The following is a 20,775-nucleotide window of genomic DNA, read 5'->3' as shown; positions in this document are numbered from 1 at the left end:
GGATCTACTCGGTCTATACCGTTCAGGAATATGCTTTTACAGATCTTCATCAATGTCCTGAGTGTCATCTGGAAAGTCCTAAAAGTGAAGCAAGTGTTAGGATTAGAAGTCTAATGATCCCACCAATGGTTTTCTTGACCCAGAAAACATAGGATTAGCATATTTAAATAACATTCTAGGTTGACTAGAAGCCGAGATAGCACAAATTATGTATTTTATGGTGGCCATTTTGAAAATCCAAAATGGCGGCCATGCAGGCGTCTACGCAAATGCCAACATTAATTTTTGGATTCCTCATGCTCTGAATATTCCAAAAATGTATAGTTTTGCTAATCCAAATTTTTTTTACGAAAAAATATAGTGAACCTGACGATGTATTGCAAAGCAATTCTCTCTCTTGTTTAGTTTGCTTCATGAAATGTGCACTAAGCTTTCTTTAAAATTCACTTTCAAAGTTTTTCTTTTTGGTTTTGTCTCTAATACACATCCAATAGAAGTGTTTTTAGCCAACTTTCTAAGCGAATGTTTTCAGCCACAGCAAAGAGGGCAATACATCGTACAAGGAAAAGGCAAATTTAAAATCCTTTAAGGTGTACAGATAACCATTTATCCTTGTTTAAGGGATTTGTATTCACCTGTATTAAAATGTAATTTGGTTTCTATACATCATCTAGACGACCCATGACCCGTTGGGTCAATGTTATTATATATAATTAAGGGGTTACCATGGTTACAGTGGGGGTCAACGGTCAACCTATGGCAAAGATATATAATTTTCTCACACTTTCTAATAGAGAGGCAAAATGCCATATAAAACTAAATTTACTGGTTCTAATTGCTTTTATTTATCAATCCTCACAAAGAAGAGCAGTTTTTAGTAATGAGCAGTGAGGAGAAGACCCCTCAGCCAATGATGCCACCCCGCAGCCAATGATGTCGCCCCTCAGCCAATGATGTCGCCCCTCAGCCAATGATGTCGCCCCTCAGCCAATGATGCCGCCCCTCAGCCAATGATGTCGCCCCTCAGCCAATGATGTCGCCCCTCAGCCAATGATGCCGCCCCCTCAGCCAATGATGTCGCCCCCTCAGCCAATGATGTCGCCCCCTCAGCCAATGATGTCGCCCCCTCAGCCAATGATGCTACCCCTCAGCCAATGATGCTACCCCTCAGCCAATGATGCTACCCCTCAGCCAATGATGCAACCCCTCAGCCAATGATGCTACCCCTCAGCCAATGATGCTACCCCTCAGCCAATGATGCTACCCCTCAGCCAATGATGCGACCCCTCAGCCAATGATGCTACCCCTCAGCCAATGATGCTACCCCTCAGCCAATGATGCTACCCCTCAGCCAATGATGCTACCCCTCAGCCAATGATGCTACCCCTCAGCCAATGATGCTACCCCTCAGCCAATGATGCTACCCCTCAGCCAATGATGCTACCCCTCAGCCAATGATGCTACCCCTCAGCCAATGATGCTACCCCTCAGCCAATGATGCTACCCCTCAGCCAATGATGCTACCCCTCAGCCAATGATGCTACCCCTCAGCCAATGATGCTACCCCTCAGCCAATGATGCTACCCCTCAGCCAATGATGCTACCCCTCAGCCAATGATGCTACCCCTCAGCCAATGATGCTACCCCTCAGCCAATGATGCTACCCCTCAGCCAATGATGCTACCCCTCAGCCAATGATGCTACCCCTCAGCCAATGATGCTACCCCTCAGCCAATGATGCTACACCTCAGCCAATGATGCTACACCTCAGCCAATGATGCTACACCTCAGCCAATGATGCTACCCCTCAACCAATGATGCTACCCCTCAGCCAAGATGCTACCCCTCAGCCAATGATGCTACCCCTCAGCCAATGATGCTACCCCTCAGCCAATGATGCTACCCCTCAGCCAATGATGCTACCCCTCAGCCAATGATGCTACCCCTCAGCCAATGATGCTACCCCTCAGCCAATGATGCTACCCCTCAGCCAATGATGCTTCCCCTCAGCCAATTATGCTACGCCTCAGCCAATGATGCTGATGATGCTACCCCGAGACGACCCATGACCCGTTGGGTCAATGTCAGTTTGAATAGCTATGAGAATAGAACTAAAGCGAACGCTGGACATCAGGGAGATTATTTGGGCCAGCAAGCCATAAGGCTCGGCTCACCTCTCCAGCGTTCTAAATCACTTACCTGTGACACGTGATTTCGGCCCTTATCTCCGATCACGTTGACGGAAATCACCACAGCATATCGTCAAGATCCCTCCAAAAGGCTCGTCGTTGTCACATACATCACGCAACGTGCGATCCACAGCCTCGAAACTCTCTCTCTCCTGATCATAGGACACTCATCCCACACGATGAGTTTTGTACTTCGAAAGAGGTCTGCGATAGTGGAATTTTTATCGATGTTGCATACGCCATCTTCCCTCGGTGTCAGAGGGATTTGGAACCTTGAGTGCGCTGTTCTTCCACCAGGCATGAGGGTAGCAGCTATGCCAGATGAGGCCGCAGGGGGCAACTTCTCCACTCGCTCTCACTTTAGAGAGAATCAGGTTAATAAGAAACGTTTTCCCTGTGCCTCCAGGCGCGTCAATGAAAATCATTGATGACTGATTCGTGCGGATGTTGCTATTCGTGTGCATAGACGTGAGGTGTGATTCGTTGTCCGCGTCCGTAGCGCCGTCGGAGGGTTGATACGACATTCTTCCTGCAAATAGTATTGTGTTTGTGCTATCGTTTTGCCGATCATCAAATGACAAATAAATTACATTGTGAAAATTAAAGATTTCAAATAAACCTATTTAAAGTGTATGCGCATATAAATAATAAAAAAAATCGAAGAAATATCTCTCGGTAATTTCCTGAAACATATTTTACTTCCGGGTAATAATGTTGAATGAAATGACGAAGATATATACTGTATGCCTGTTATTTTAGGCGGTGTATTTTCGTATATCAACGTGGCGCGATTTTTAAAATATATCTCTGCAATTTCCCGTGTGTGCATGAATGTTCTCAATTTCTTTTACCGAGTCTAAAACCATCGATAAAAATGAAATCAGATGGTGACTTAGATTGAAGATAAAGGCGTGAAACAGACTCAATGGCCTTGAAGATACAAGCCTTTCAGAATTCATTTCGTTCTATAAACGGAAACTTTCATTGGATTTTCTTCCCGTTTTTTTTCAACTGAGTCTAAAACTATGTTAGCGACTGTGAAAAATGAAATGATATATCGAATTTGATTTGAAATAAAACTGAGAGAGAGAGCAAGACACCACGGGCCTACAAAACAGGCCTCAAAGCTATGCGAGTTAATAAAATGGTGGATATTACTACTCTCTCAAAGGGGTAAGCCACGCCCCCGGACCGATCGAATGTTACATACAAACACGCAAGATTTCAATTTTATAATTATATAGATGGATAAAAAGCTGATAAAATATATAAATATGGGTGTTAAATAATGCACTTTGCACTGTTCAAACGGTGTATTTGATTACATAGTGATCACTTTTTTGAACACATTATGTAATTTCGTCTTTGCATATGTAACGTTTGTCTGTTTCACCACTTTTGCTTTTTCTACTGCTTTACAATAAAAGATACAAAAGTCTCTCTCCTCTCTTCTACCCTTTCCCCTCTCCCTTCTCTGTCTGAGGAGTTGTGGGAAGGAGATTTGAAGGCTTGGAGTGGGGAGGGGATTGATGCCTTCGGGTTGGGAGGGGAATGGGGATGGTGATGACTTGGGGTTGGGAGGTGGAGGTTTATAATTGGGGTTTTGGGAAGGGGGTTGATGACTTGGGGTTTGTGAAAGAGTGGACGGCGGGAGTCGAGGACTTGAGGTCGGTCACATTTCACCTTGCGTGGATGTTCTGCAGATCCCTGCTAGTACCAAAATGAAACAATGTGACATGATTAATGGGGAAATTAAACTTTCACAGCAATTTCTGCAATGACTGTCTTGGCTTACTTTTGTGGGCCCCTGAGTGTCTGTCTGTGATGAGTGTGTGACGTTTCATGGCATTTGAGGCATTGTTTGGAAATCTTTGCTTGTATAATCTCCTGTTTTATGTCCAGCTTGGTAATATTCCGTGTGCTCACTGCTTCCAGGCTCCAGAGATTTGGCAAAACTGTCAGGGTTGCAACTTGAAAGCCTGAAATGGAAGGAGGCAACTCACATGTGGAGTGAATTGGATAATGATGATCACATTTGCCAAATTTCACTTTCTCTGGAATTTTATTTGTTGTTTCTGTTTGTAGTTCAGCACATGGAGGTATGAATTTGTTAGCATAAGGATGAACTGCATCCCTAATGTTTTGAAGTTGCAATGGTGAAAACAGTCATGTGCACAAACCTAAACGTGTTAATTTGTTGCCGTTCAGATATTTCCGTTGCCATTGATTTACGTTGGGAATCTACTTACCGGTCTCCTCAGCACCAAGAAGCTCAGGTGAGCTCCAAACTCGGCGTGTATGTTGTTTTCTTGACATTCTCGTGCGCCGTGAACTCGGAAAATGATGCAATATGAACTCGAGGAATAAAGCAGCGATCCGATCTCCACCTGGGTGAAATTGCATCGGACTTGCTCAGGCCATCATAGTAAATAAAGCACGTGACCTGATGTGGCAATCATTGGGTCATTTGTTTTGTTGCTTGCAAAATCTAAGATTTTTCAAATATATTCGTTGGTCTTGTCACTCTTGTGTGTTATTAGTCCCCTACCGGTGTACACTGGAGGGGACTATAGGTTTGCACTCCGTCCCTCCGTCTGTCAGTCCATCAAGCAAAGAACAGTTTTCCGGCCTTTTTTTCTAAACTCTTAATGCTAATGATTTCAAACTTGGTACATGGTTTCCTCATGATAAGTTACAGATCAAGTTCGAACTTCACGACGTTTCGATCATTTTTGACAAAGTTATGGCACTTTGAACTTTGGGAATTTCCCCAACAGTTTTCCGGACGACAGAATGCCGGTAGGGGACATGTATTGCAGCGCAATACTCAGAATGCTTGTTCTGTCTGTCTGTCGTTTGTCTGTCAATCGCCTGCCTGCAGGTAACAATTTTAAACCGATCTTCACAAAACTTCACCAGATGGTAGAGTTGGTCATAAGGAAGAAGCCTATTGATTTTGAGGTCAAAGGTATTGAGGTTATATTTATAAGTTATCTTTTATCTGATAGACTTGAAAATTGAACAGCATTTGCATACTGAGTCACTAAATTTGGAAGCCAACTATTTTTGAGGTCAAAGCTCAACTCAGTCAAACTTCCAAAATCATAAATTTTCATCTGAAAAATAAATTTTCATCCGATTGACCCGAGCTTTGGTGAATTATAGTAAGATAATAACAATGATTCTTGGATTTTTTTTTTCCCGGCATTTTTGACTGTCTCTGGCAAAGGTGAAAGCCAACTATTTGTAGGATTTGGGAGTCATTCTTGGTCACAGGCTGACAAAAATGCCAGTGCCACAACACTGCCTCTGTCTTGCCATAGGCCACAAAGAAGCGATTATTTTGAATCCTCGCTGGCAATGACAGAACAAATATTGTGTAATTCGCAACCGACCTGAACCAGAATGTCTAAACACAAAATAACCACGGCGGTTTCTTCATTCAAAAGCATCCAAGTGGGTCCCAGAAGTTTTATTTGCTTCCGGGAGCGTGGCCAGTATTTCCCTGCACGTGACGCGTTGTTTCTTGTCTGTCCCACAGCCTGCCCATGTTTACAGTGTTGCGCCGTTTTTCGATCCTCTTCACCATGCTCGCCGAAATGCTCATCCTGGGGTCAGTTTATTTATTTTTGATTCACAGTGCTGCTATCTGTCTGCTTACCATTTACACTGTCCAGAGTGCTTTAACTTACTCCGTCTTGTTTGTCAGAAACCGCATGAGCTTCCCGGTCAAAGCAACCGTCTTCACAATGATTCTGGGAGCACTTGTGGCAGCCAGGTAAACAAAAAATTGTGCAGTTGTATGACAAGACGATGGCTTCATCTGTGTGGAAGGATGACTAGATACCGTAGTCATGCGTTTGCGTTTAAGCCACCCTGTCCTCGGTGAATTTCCTACTTGCATTCATTTATGGACTTTTGAGATCCCATCTCTCTTTAAAATTCATTTATTTATTTATTATTTTATTTTATTGTTGAAGAGATTGGTTTTGGGTACATCAGCACCTTCACTGCCATTTCTTCTAATTTTCCTGTTCACCATCTCGAGTTGCAGATGTATATTTATCTACTATATCCTGTTGCCCACCCTGTTGTTGTTATCTACCATATCCTGTTTATATATTTTTATAAATTCCAAAATGGGCAGCGAGCTATTTTATGATGCTAGAGTAAAGCCTCCACTTGGAACGTGATTATGGTTCGGTTGTTTACTGTCGTTCCTTGAGAACTTTCTGCTGACTGTCCCATTTGTTTTCCTATTGCCTCCGCAGCTCTGACCTGGCGTTTGACCTGTTTGGCTATGTGTGCATCCTGCTGAATGATGCATTCACTGCAGCCAACGGTGTTTACACCAAGCAAAAGCTCGAGGACAGAGTTCGTACTGCGACGGCAATGTGCACACATCTGCTTAGCTCGATTGTTTGATGTATACCTTTAAAACAGTGTGTTGTGTCAGTCATGCATTAGTTTTGGACTCCAAGGAGAATTACCAAAGGAAAGGTTCATGGGTTACTTCAAGGGTCTCATTTTCCTGTTCCTTTTTATTTATTTATGGTGATCTAAAGCTCATGGTGGAGCTCGTATACATTTCGTACACAGGACAACAACATTTCGTACACAGGAAAAGGATATTAATTTTGTTTATCTTCCTCGTGCTATTTGGTGCATGAGTCTGCCGAAGCTTAATTGTCAAGTAGTTGCAATACTGGACACGTCAATCTTCCGACATGAGGTACTCAACTGAGTGTGCAGGAATTGGGAATCTTAGCAAAGGACACCATGGGATCTTTAACCTCAACCAACTCATGCCAGCAGGTGGGACACCCAGTTTATTTTTTTATTTTTTTATTTACAAGATCCAGGCTCGTGTAAGAGCTAACATTAATGACCAAAAAAAAAAACGGACACATACAATAAGACAAAATAAAGGGAGCGGGAGACGAGATGGGGAGAGAGGGGGAATCACACAAGTACAACATTTAGAGCAGGGACATCAGGAGATCTATGGGAGGGAGAGGGCTTGGGGGGGGGGGAGGAGGTGTGGGGGTGGGGGTGGGAGAGGTTAAAAAAAACACATGGACACGGCTAGGACTTCCAGGAAAGAAGTCGGTATTTCAGAAAAGTGGATCTGCGGTGAATTAACGGGGGTAGAAAAGATCAAGGTTTTGGATGGGGGAAGACGAGATGGTGAACAGCTGTTTCAAAGACCTGGAGGGAGGAGTGGGATTGAAGAGAGTAAGGGAGTTTGTTCCAGAGGTGGGAGAAAAGAGGAATGAAAGGGTGAATGTGAGCAGAGTCTTGATTTTGGCAGTTTCACCAGAAGAGTCCAATGGCGGCGAGCTTTACACCACTCCAGCTGACGCTTGGCATTGCGCATGGTGTTCTTCGGCTTGTGCGCAGCTGCTCGGCCATGGAAAACCAATTTCATGAAGCTCCCGACGAACAGATGTTGTGCTGACGTTGCTTCCAGAGGCAGTTTGCAACTCTGTCGTGAGTGTTGCAACCGAGGACAGACTATTTTTATGCGCCTCAGCACTTGGCGGTCCCGTTCTGTGAGCTTGTGTGACCTATCACTTTTGCGGCTGAGCTGTTGTTGCTCCTAGACGTTTCCACTTCACAATAACAGCACTTACAGTTGACCGGGGCAGCTCAAGCAGGGCAGAAATTTGACGAACTGACTTGTTGGAAAGGTGGCATCCTATGACGGTGCCACGTTGAAAGTCACTGAGCTCTTCAGTATGGCCCATTCTACTGCTGATGTTTGTCTATGGAGATTGCATGGCTGTGTGCTTGATTATATATACCTGTCAGCAATGGGTGTGGCTGAAACAGCCAAATCCATGAGAAGTGGTGTCCGCATACTTTTGGTCATGTAGTGTATCTGCACTATAATACTCTCCTCCAATCTGTCCAACCTTCAGGTGGGGCGCCACCCATTCAGGGAGTGACTTCAAAATCGAATCGCCTTTTTGTTCGCTCTGCATAGTTCTGACACTCCATAGGCCTCTGGCGTCTACTTGAAGACAGAATCAATGCTTCTTTGATCATAAAATAAGAAGTTACCTTTTGAAGAAACAAAGGTACATTTTGCTTACAATTCATGCAAAGGAAACAAGTTTTCTAAAATTTATCAACGCAATTATGATTTGCAGTTTCCACCCGGACGAAGCTGCTCGCTCTCTCCTCATATAAACTCATTCACGGGTTCAGCTTTAGCAGTTTGGACACTTGACGAATGTGGAAAAAAATTCGCTGGTTCGGTATTCTCAATACAATTGAGATTTTTAGTTTACACCCGTATGTCGCCGATCTTTCTCCCAAAGGTGGGGGGAAAAAAGATAAAGAATGCAGTCTATCGAGAAATTTTGCAGTGAATTAAATTGTTCACGTGTAAACACATCAGGGGGTTCGGTATACATTATCCGTGTATCGACTTTAACGTCAACAGCACACCACCGTTCCCTTGAGATTTTTTGCAATTTTTCTGTAATATACAATTTCCTTCATCATTTCACTTAAGAGGCAATAATCCCCCTTCCGTAGCCATCACCGTCATCATTGTCTTCAGCTTAACCATCATTATTAAAGGTACATTGATTTTACACAGTTTTTGGGCAGCCCACCAAATTTCCTGTGCAGCTTTTGGGGTCTATCCATGTGTCTTAAAGTGGGTGGGAGTTTTCATAAAATTTCTCAAAACGTCTTTTTTTAATTTTTTTAATTAGAGCTCGGATATGTCACCAGCACACATAATTATATATATATATATATATATATATATATATATATATATATATATATATATATATATATATATATATATATATGTATATATATGTATATATGTATATATGTATATGTATATATATATATGTATATATATATATATTGTTGCGGACGCGGTTAAAGATGTTATTTACCGAGCGGTTGGTATTACCGCGACCGAACAGTTCCCCCGATTCTTCCCCAACTCACCCGATTCCCCCAGACGTTGGCCAAATCACGCTATGCCAAATCAATGAGAAAGGACACGACGACTGGGAAAGAGGAAACGACGCAAGGGGTACAGTTCTCAAGACCTCCGGAGGAGGGTATAATTACAGTGGTGGAGAAAAGGGGTAGATTACAAGGCAGTGAGGTAAAGACACAGAAGAGATGGGCACTTAATTACCGTCTTATCTTAGCCCAGACAGACCACAGACAAACGGAACAAGGCTGTCTTACACAGGGATTGATGGCAGGAAGGGACAGGTAGGTCGATAGCACAAGGTGCACCTTGGCTCGGGGACAGGATAAAGCACGGTCCAGAAGATGCGGGGAGGCCTCACAGCGCTCGGAGGGGACGTCTTTCTTGCTTCAAGCTCAGCGCGCATCTGACGTCACCTCCCTCTCACCGCGCATGCTCAGCGGGGAGTGACATGCCCTCGGCTGGTTGGTTCCGCCCCACTGGGGCCGGTCCGCCGCTTCCATTGGGTGCGGGGGTTACCGGGCTCCGCCCTTGACGAGGAGCTGACAGGGAGCCCCTATTTGGTAACCCCGTCGAGCACATGTTTGATGGCGGCTCGTTGGGAAGGCCTGGTGCCCTCCCAACACCCCCTACCAACCAAGCCGGAGTGAGGACGTGCACTTCCTGCGCTCGTTGTTGTTGTTGAACTGTGAGGAAGAGCTGCGGGGAGGTATTGGGAGGTCCTAAACTTCCTAACGGTGCCATACAATCACATTCTGGTGCAACAAAGGGTCAGAATTAATGGAAACCAGTCCTTAACTGACATAGACTAAGAATAACTAGCAAGATGTCCTATAGTTGTCTTACATGAGATGCGGTGAACCTGGGCACGACATTTAATGGGGGAAATAGGGGGAGGTCGGGTCGACAGAGTGTTGTTTACAGAAAATGGGACTAGGGAATGGGGAATGGGGGATTGGGGATAGTTGGGAAGTATTGAGGAAATAGGGGAATATTTACAAGCGGATATGGATGGATGCAAATCCCATATCCGCAACAATATATATATATATATATTGTTACGGACACGACTTAGATGTTGCTTGACCGAGCGGAATGGCCGGCGTGTTCGCACAGTTTACCCGATTACACTCGAACGTTGGCCGAATCGCGCTATGCTAAATCAATGAAGGAAAGGACACAACGGCTGGGATTAATACAACGACACAAGGGGTACAGTTCTCAAGACCTCCGGAGGAGGATATAATTGGTGATGCAGAAACGGGTAGATTACACGGTAAGAGGTAAAGCACAGAAAAGATGGGCACTTAGACACAGTCTTATCTATCCCCGACAGACCACAGACAAACGGGACAAGACTGACTTACACAGGGATTGATGGCAAGGAAGGGCAGGCAGTCGATAGCACAAGGTGCACCTTGGCTCTGGGGCAGAATCAAACGCGGTCCGGTCCAGAGATGCGGGGAGGTAGTCAGCGCTTGGAGGTGGCGTCTTCTCTCTCCGTGGTGTGGGCGCATCTGACGTCACCTCCCTCTTCCTGCGCATGTTCAGCGGGGAGTGACACGCCCTCGGCTCGTTGGCTCCGCCCCAGATGGAATCGGTCCGCCGCTTCTATTGGGTGCGGGGGGTTACCGGGCTCCGCCCTTGACGAAGAGCTGACAGCGAGCCCCCGCGTGGTAACCCCGTCGGAGCACATGTTCAATGGCGGCTAACCAAGCCGGAGTGAGGACGCACACTCCCCGCGCCGCCGCCGCTGTTGTTGCTGTTGTTGTTGTTGTACCATGAGGAAGAGCTGCGGGGAGGTATTGGGAGGTCCTAAACTTTCTAACGGTGCCATACAATCACATTCTGGTGCAACTAAGAGTCAGAATTAATGGAAACGAGTCCTTAACTGACATAGACTAAGAATAACTAGCAAGATGTCCTATAGTTGTCTACGTGAGATGCGGTGGACCTGGATGCGACATTTAATGGGGGAAAAAGGGGGAGGTCGGGTCTACAGAGTGTTGTTTACAGAAAATGGGACTAGGGAATGGGGGATTGGGGATAGTTGGGAAGTATTGGGGAAATAGGGGAATATTTACAAGCGGATATGGATGGAGGCCAATCTCATATCCGCAACAATATATATATATATATATATATATACACACAGTGAAACCGACTTACGAGTGCACCAACTTACGAGTTTTCCGAGATACGAGCCGTCGCTCGGTCGATTTTTTGCATTGTGATGCGAGCCGAGATCTGAGTTACGAGCGAGCGAGCTTGCATATAAAACACGTAATCGTCGAAAAACATGAGCGAGGTGTGCGTGTTGTCGACTTGGCGAGGCAGTACAATCGTAGTACTTATACGATATGTACGATTTTGAAGCAGAAGGAGTCGATAAAGGCTATAACGCCAGCCAAGGGCGTTAAGATTATTTCAAAGCTCCGGACCTCTGTCCATGAAGAGATGGAGAAGTTGTTGTTTGTGTGGTTGACGGAGAAGTAGCTCGCAGGAGATACCGTGACCGAGAGCATCATCTGTGAGAAGGCACGAGACATTTACGGGGATTTGGTGCAGCAGACGGCGGGAACATCAACGGACGAGGCATCGGAAGAGTCATTCAAAGCCAGTCGGGGATGGTTTGATAATTTTAAGATGAGGACCGGCATTCACTCCGTCGTCAGGCATGGTGAGGCAGCAAGCTCGGATGTGAAGGCAGCTGAAGATTTTATTATAACTTTTGCCGAACTGATAGAAGCCGAAGGATACATCCCCCAGCAAATCTTCAACTGTGACGAGACAGGGCTCTTCTGGAAAAAGATGCCGAGGAGGATGTATATAACGGCAGAGGAGAAGAGCATGCCAGGCCACAACTTGTTCACAGTCCCTGCGATAGCTCGCCTTCTCTTTGTGGAAGACACGGTGAGATCCTTAACATCCAACAACTAATGGGACGCAAACGGGGCGCACAGTTTAGCGTTACACACATTGATGAATCGCCCTGCCTGTGAAACACCGACATGACAGGTTATAGCTGGGTCGGGATTCAAACCCAGGCTGGACAGTTTAGAGTCAAGTGTGCGTACCTCCAGTCCAGGCCATCCTGCCAACTTGTATGCTGCATACAGGTGAAATATAAAGCGTGAGATATTTTTATATATATATTTCAAAAAAATTTGGTGTGGTTTTTGGGGGGCTGGAACGGATTAATAGCATTTCAATTCATTTTAATGGGGAAATTTAATTTGAGAAACGAGCAAATTGAGTTACGAGCTCGGTCACAGAACGAATTAAACTCGTAAGTCAAGGTTTCACTATATATATATATATATATATATATATATATATATATATATATATATATATATATATATATATATATATATATATATATATATATATATATACAGTGGTACCTCGGCTTACGAGTGCCCCAACGTACGAGTTTTTCGGGATACGAGCCGTCGCTCGGGCGGTTTGTTGCTTTGGGATACGAGCCGAGATCCGATGTACGAGCTCAAAAAATTTATTTTTTTGAATTTTCCGGTTGTGGCTTCCGGTTCCGGTCACGTGGTTATCTTGCCGTGAAAGCATCTCTGCTTGGATATAAAACACGCAATCGTCGAAATACATGAGCGAGGAATCTCCTTGCTCCAGCCGGTGACGTTATCGGCGGGGATCCCCGCCTCCAGAGTGGCTGGTCACGTGACCGCCAAAGCGTGTCGCGCGTGCGGGTATAATGAGCTACACCTGTGGATCACGTGACCACGGAAGCACACCTCGCTTGAGAGGCATGGCTTTCGGTTTGCGTTTTGCTTTATAAGGCGCGATAAATGGGCTTTTGAGTGTTAGCGGTTCATGGCGTTGACGGTTCATGACGGTTCATGACGGTTCATGGCGTTGACGGTCAAAAACCCATTACATCAATTTTACCAGGCACTGTACAGTAAGTACAGTGGACACCAAATGCACGGTGGAAGGCTAGAAGTAGAAGATCGTCCAAGACAAGTGAGAATAAGCCATACTTTGGAGATGACGTCATTCGCTGGTCCGATAACCAAAGATGTGGTATAAAAAACCAGGTGAGCTAACAATGCAGCAATGAAGGAATTCGGCCAAGGCACCGGCACACAACGACCTACCTACATCGAAAGACTCAATGCCAATGGTGACAGAAGCCAAGACGGCCGGCTTAAACACCGCCGAAAGACCACGGTGTACCAACTTACGATGCAGAACATCTTGCACTTAATATGATGACAACAGGTGCCATCCTCTGACGTACCATTACAGGTACAGGTACAGTACACGTGAGCACAGAGCAAAAGTTCACTGAAACCGAGATTAAGAAAAAAGAAAAAACACCTCGTGGTCCGTGCTCGATATCCGAGTTTCAATCTTTTCAAACACATGATGCTCTCGGTCACGGTATCTCCTGCGAGCTGCTTCTCCTTCAACCACACAAACAACAACTTCTCCATATCTTCATGGATAGAGGTCCGGAGCTTTGAAATAATCGTAACGCCCTTGGCTGGCGTTATAGCCTTTATGGACTCCTTCTGCTTCAAAATCGTACATATCGTAGAAGGAGTACGATCGTACTGCCTCGCCAAGTCGACAACATGCACACCTCACCTGGCATGCTCTTCTCCTCTGCTTAATAAAACCAGTTTATTTCTTTACATTCTCTTGTATTATGTACAGTATATACGAGGTCGTGCTTGTTTATACATTATTTGTTATTTATAAAGTACATTTTTGTTATTTAAAAGCACCTAACAAAAAAAATTGGTGTTTTTTTTTTGAGGCTGGAACGGATTAATAGCATTTCAATGCATTTGAATGGGAAAATTTGCTTTGACTTACGAGCGATTTGGCTTACGAGCTCCGTCACGGAACGGATTAAACTCGTAAGCCGAGGTACCACTGTATATATATATATATATATATATATATATATGTATATATGTGTGTATGTATATATGTGTGTATGTATATATGTGTGTATGTATATATGTGTGTATGTATATATGTGTGTATGTATATATGTGTGTATGTATATATGTGTGTATGTATATATGTGTGTATGTATATATGTGTGTATGTATATATGTGTGTATGTATATATGTGTGTATGTATATATGTGTGTATGTATATATGTGTGTATGTATATATGTGTGTATGTATATATGTGTGTATGTATATATGTATGTATGTATATATGTATGTATATATATGTATATATATATATATATATATATATATATATATATATATATATATATATATATATATATATATATGTATATATAAATATATATATATATATATATGTATATATATATATATTTTTTGTGTGTCGTGTGGTTCCCTCAGTTAACACTGAAAGAACCACGGAAGGCAAACGAGCGTTAATGGAGGCGTATTGAATCCAACTATGTGGCGGATTATACGCAAGGAGGTAGAAGAATACCGACTTACCTGGACGGGTCTTGCCGACGTCTTCACCCTGCAAAAATAACTCGAACGAAAACGGATTTACAAATGTACAGAAAATAACGAAAGGATTTATTAAAACGGAATGCCGGGACAAAGAAAACGTGACTATAAACTAAATTCCTAAATGGAGCGCTCCCTCGCCAGACTTAGAAACGCAGACACAGGGGAATATAAACTGGATGAAATAAATTAGGTGGTGTGTAACTTAATTGTGGCACTTAGCTCAACTCGCTCGGTGCGTCGTTAGCAATCATCAGGCCCCGAGTGCGCAGTCCGGACGCGGCTCCGGTGTTAGCGGGAAACCGCTCGTCGTTTGGCGCGCGCGCACAAAGTCAGTCCTCCGTCCTCCTCGCACGCCAAAGGATGGTGTCGGCAAAAGTGTTGAAGACCAGGGGTGAGCGAGAGGCAGGAACGTCGAGGGCAAGATCAAAGCGTGAAGGGTGAAAGGTAAGCAAAAAGCAAAAGTCCAGGGTCAGCGAGCAAGAGAGAAAATGTCCGTCCTCAAGTTATTTTATCATGGGGGTCGTGACGTCATCAGCGTTTCTCCACCAATCAGCGCGCCCCCTTCTTGCTCGCCTCTGATGTCCTCGGTAGTCCTTGCCAATCGGCGCTCTGCTTCCTCCTCGACCTTCCTTCCACCAATCGGTGGGTAGCTTCTTGCTCTGCCCTGGCCAATCACAAGTCCCTTCTTACCCCGGCCTTTCTGTTGGTCAATTCCCGCCCAATAGCGAGTCGCTTCTTGCTCCGCCCTGACCAATCACGGCTCCTCGAGGCGTGTCTTCGGCCTGCTTGTCTTCCGTGGCGATGTAGCTGGTGCTTCCAAATGGCAGTGTTCAGAACTAACTTCTGGTTGGTTTTATGGTTTATTATTTAGTGCAATTAATGGCCATTTCTCACCATGTCTATGCTACAGTGCCAAAAAGGACAAAGGATAGATCACATAGGGTAAGACTTACAAGAGATAATTATTTATTCTTATGCCCTAAGGTAGTTAACATGCCCCGCCCCCTCATGACGGGGCCGAAGATACACCTTACTCCGACATTAGGCGAAACAGAACTTATTACATGGTGATGGTTCTTACCCAACATCCGGAGCATGATACCTACACAAATCTACCTGACTCTACATAACACTACCCCCACAAACATAACAATATATATTGTTATGGATCCGGGGGACGGCACTCCCGTTAGCAAGGGGGGGGGTTAGTCCCCTTGTCTTGTTAAGCTGGCCGTCCGACCGGTCCTGGTACTTTTAACGCTCTTTTGCGGGGTGGGATTGATCAGGGTTATTAGTCCAGGTATTAGCCCGAATACCGTTATCAATCCCTCCGCAAAACAGGGACACAAGTACCGCTCGAATCCCGGACAAGATGGAGTTTGCCGAGCGGTTTAGCAATCCGGAATCCGAGCCGTTAGCAATTGACTAAACCCGATTATAAAGCGGTTCGGCCAAAATCGTGCCACAGGTACTCAATAGGGAAAACACGAAGACGATCGGACGAGAATGAAAACCAAAGAATAAGGAGGAACAGGTATTTATTATTAACTATACAAAAACCAAAGGAAGAGAGGAAATAAAAGTAATATACAGGAAAAGAAGACACAGTGCAATGCTTAAACAGGCTTACTTATACCCACAAGACAATACAAACAGACTCACACGACTAGGGAATTGCAGGCAGGAATATATATATATTGTTGCGGATCTCCGAAGCCCGTTCCCGTTACAAAAGGGGGATTAAACCCCTTTTTCCCCCCTGGGTCTTCGGGTCCACGAGGCCGAATCGCCATTTCCAGAGCAAACATGAAAAAGGGTATCGGGTCAACGTCGCACGTACCTTTAACCCACGCTGCCACGAAAGCGGGGACCGAACTTCGCACAAGCCATGCTCAAACGAGTACGCCGAGCGGTATGCGTATCACGTGACTCGTGCCGTTACTTTTATGGAACCCGATTCGAGCGGTTCTATTCGTACCATGCGAAGCCAATTGATGGAAGGGACGAGAACGGTGAAATCAAAGGAATAACACGATTTATTATTTATGTACAATGATTCGCAGAAGCCTGTGATTGATGCTGTGAAGAGGAACAGGTTGAGATGGTTTGGTCATGTGTTGAGGAAGGATGAAAGTGACTGGTTGAGAAGAGTGATGGAAATGAATGTAGAAGGAAGTAGAGGACGGGGAAGACCGAGAAAGACTTGGCTAAAGATGGTGGAAGAAGAAATGCGGGCAAGGGGGTTAACAAGGAGAGATGCAGAAAATAGGGCAAAATGGAGAAGATTGTCATGGGGACCGCAAGGCTAACCCCCGCTCCAGTAGGGAAAATGGCCTTTAAAATGCATGTTGTTGTTGTTGTTGTTGTTGTTGTTGTTGTTGTTGATTCGCAGAAGGAAAGGGGACACAGAGCAGAAGCTTAATCGATCTTAACTTATCGCCAGACACAGGGCCCACTCACGCACACGGGGAGAAGAAGTTCGCGCGCCAAACGCGCTTTGCCGTCGGTCGCTCCGGGGCAGCTCGCCCGGCGTGGCTCTCTGGCGGTCACGGCACGTATGCAGGTGAAGGCAGGCAGGAGGAAATTGCGCGTCTGTGGCCCGGCACAGGTCGTCCTCTCGAGCACGCGATTAATACAGCGCATGGCACGGGGAAAGTTCGTGTACAATCTCGATAATCGGCAATTCAATACACTCGTTCTGTGGCGCGTTCTCGTGCGTTCTCAAGCTCAACTCGACTCCACTCACTTTCACAGGGAACTTCACTCTCGTCTCACAGGGAACTGTAACTCAGAACTTGAACTCACGATACTCCGGCTCTGACTGAGGTGGGTGGGGGGGGGGGGGGGGGGGGGGGGGGTTCGGAGCAGGGTGTTATGGCCCCGCCCCAGAGTCTCACTCGAATGTTCCAAACCCCACCTCTCATCGTCGTGGTTAGCCACTCCCCTCGAGCTCTGATTGGCGGCTCATGCTTACCGGCCACTCCCTCCTGCTGCGCCTCCCTTCGGCCTTGCCAGACTTGTTCAGGCCTGCCACGTGGCATGCTATCGCCAAGGACCGCCCTACTCATGGGCCTGCTCAACACAAAACTAACACAGGACAGGACTACGCTTACATTCACGAAGAAATAACAACTATCGCGAGGCTTAATGTTGTGGTGCATCTACCTACGAGGGGGGAATTATCCTTTATTCCAAAATCACATATATATACAGTCACGTGAAAAAGTAAGTACACCCCATGTAAAGTTTTGACTTTTTCAACATATTTCAACATACAGATATTTGATCTTCATTTCAACAATATTGACAGATAAAGGTGATATGATATAACAAATATGATGAAACATTTACATTTTGTAGTCCATTGTATAATTTAAATAAACATAAATGCAAATTTCGCATGTGGAAAAAGTAAGTACACCCTTGGCTCTAATAGGTGGTATTGCCCCCTTTGGCAGAAACAACCTCAAGTAGTCGTTTCTTATAACTGTCTACCAGTCTCTGACATCGACTGGGAGAAATTTTTACCCACTCCTCCATGCAGAATTCTTTCACTTGTGCGATGTTTGAGGGGTTTCTTGCATGCACAGCTCGTTTCAAATCCCCCCACAACATCTCGATGGGTTTTAGATCCGGGCTTTGACTTGGCCATTCCAGAACCCTCCATTTCTTTCTTTTCAGCGATTCCATGGTGGATTTACTGGTATGTTTAGGGTCATTGTCATGTTGCAAGGTCCACCTTCGGTTGAGCTTTAACTTTCCGACAGATGGCCTCACATTATCCTCAAGCACCCTCTGGTACAATGAAGAATTCATAGTGGATTTTATGATTGTGAGCTGCCCAGGCCCTGATGCAGCAAAGCTGTCCCAAACCATAATATTTCCACCACCATGCTTTACAGTTGGTATCAGGTTCTTGTGGTCAAATGCTGTCTTTGGTTTTTGCCAAACATGTCTTCTGGTACTGTGGCCAAATAGCTCTACCGTTGACTCATCTGTCCAGAGCACATTGTTCCAGAAGTGCTGGTCTTTGCCGAGGTGTTCATTAGCAAACTTTAGTCTTGCCCTGATGTTCTTTCTGGAGAGCAAAGGTTTCCTCCTCGCACACCTCCCATGTCGATCAAATTTGTGCAGCCTCTTTCTAATGGTAGACCCGTTCACTTTGACATCAACAGTGGTAAGAGCTACCTGTAGGTCCCGTGATGACATTCCTGGGTTCTTCGAGACTTCTTTCAGCATCTTGCGGTCTCCTCTCAGGATGAACTTGCTGGGGCGGCCTGGCCTGAACAAGTTGGCAGTTGTTTGGAATCTTCTCCACTTGTAGATGATCTTCCGGACAGTCGAATGATTGATTTCAAATTGTTTGGAGATATTTTTTAATCCATTCCCAGACTCGTAGGCATCTATAACCTTCTTTCTGAAGGCCTCAGAGAGCTCTTTTGATCTCGGCATGGTGACGCCGCACACTTCAACAACAAAGAGCAAACCAAACGAAATGTCTGAGGTTTAAATAAGACAGGTTCCTCCAAGATCCTCTCTAACGATGTTCTAATCATTTGCACCTGAGCTGGTGCACCTGATTCTAATTTTAGGTATTTGAAGTAGTGATAAATGTAGGGGTGTACTTACTTTTTCCACGTGCAAAATTTGCATTTATGTTTATTTAAATTATACAATGGACTACAAAATGTAAATGTTTCATGATATTTGTTATATTATATCACCTTTATCTCACAATATTGTTGAAATGAAGATCAAATAGCTGTATGTTGAAATATGTTGAAAAAGTCAAAACTTTACATGGGGTGTACTTGCTGTATGTATGTATGTGTATATATATATATATATATATATATATACAGTCATCCCTCGTTTATCGCGGGGGTTACGTTCCAGAACCCCCCGCGATAGGTGAAAATCCGCGAAGTAGAAACCATATATTTATTTTATTATTTTTATATATTTTAAGCCTTTAAAAACCCTCCCCATACTCTTATAAACCTTTCCCATGCTCTTATGAACCCTTTCTACACTCTTAAACACACTTTTGAGACCCATCCTTAGTCCTTACGTATTAGAAAAATATTTGTACGTGTGTATATATAGCTGTACAGTACATTGATGCAAGTTCTTTTATAATTGCAATTAATTAACAAACAAACATACACATATGATCATGGAACTACACAAGTACAGTACAACAAAGTATTTACATTGATGCAAATTGTGTTTTTGAAAGCAAAAGGCAATAATTGACAAAAGTGCCTTTAATCAAACCTGAGGCCTAAGCATAAAGAAGTCTTCATGAGCTATTCAAAATAGAGATGATGATTAATTTTGAAAATTAATAAGAAATGCATTAGCTTCCTCTTGCATATGCAGCAGCTTCCTGATGGTTAATATGTAGGAAGCAGTGGGGGGTGGAGAGGAGGTGAGGGTGGTTATTCCTGATCTGATGCAGTGATGAAGCAGATATCTCATCTGTATCAAAAGGTAATGACCGAAAAATCCCATCCTCCACAACCTCGGTCATTCATGTTACTCAGCGACTTCATTTAATTGCAGCTTTAGACAACATCATCGAAATCGTCATCATGATCATGTGTCTCTAAGTTGTAAACATAAGTTATTGTAAATTAGAGGTTACCCAAAGTATGATGACTCTTAAAACCATATTGATCATTAAACTGCAGGACACAGTTTGGCATCAACCTTGCAAATTACTTAAAGTAGCGAAGAACCGTCCAAGAACCCTCCTTACGGATGGGTTAATTACCCCCAGAATCATGGACAAGTTAATTACCCCCAGAATACGGGACTTTCAAAATGCGCGATTCTTTGTCTACTCATTTATAATGCGTATTTTATTTCGATTTACTGTAATATTCTTTTAATATAGGTTTTAATTAATGTGTTATATTTTTATTTATATTATTATTAATTTTTTTAGGCTAGAAAATGCTTATTTTACCGCAAAAATAATTAAAATCTAAAAAAATAAAAATACCTATAGGCCGCAGAATCCCGCTATATAATGAAAAATCCGATATATAATTTTACATATACTAGCGAGAAAAACCCGCGATGTACCGAAGCCGCAAAAAGTAAAGCGCGATATAGAGAGG

At 44.1% G+C, this 20,775-nt stretch overlaps 1 protein-coding gene across 1 annotated transcript in view; it reads left to right on the top strand.

Moving 5' to 3' along the window:
* SLC35D1 (solute carrier family 35 member D1) overlaps nt 1-20,775 on the top strand; it is a 58,312-nt gene that overhangs the window by 20,632 nt on the left and 16,905 nt on the right. The window contains exons 4-7 of the mRNA XM_068112289.2: nt 4,398-4,465; nt 5,731-5,802; nt 5,899-5,967; nt 6,461-6,563. Of these exons, the coding sequence (XP_067968390.1) occupies nt 4,398-4,465; nt 5,731-5,802; nt 5,899-5,967; nt 6,461-6,563 (312 nt within the window). The remainder of the gene's footprint in view (nt 1-4,397; nt 4,466-5,730; nt 5,803-5,898; nt 5,968-6,460; nt 6,564-20,775) is intronic.

This window comes from Myxine glutinosa, chromosome 1 (assembly GCF_964187855.1).
Source record: "Myxine glutinosa chromosome 1, kmMyxGlut1.1, whole genome shotgun sequence".
NCBI classification, from domain to species: domain Eukaryota; kingdom Metazoa; phylum Chordata; class Myxini; order Myxiniformes; family Myxinidae; genus Myxine; species Myxine glutinosa.
The sequence above is the reverse complement of the archived record's forward strand: the minus strand, read 5'-3'. Positions and strand labels throughout refer to the sequence as shown.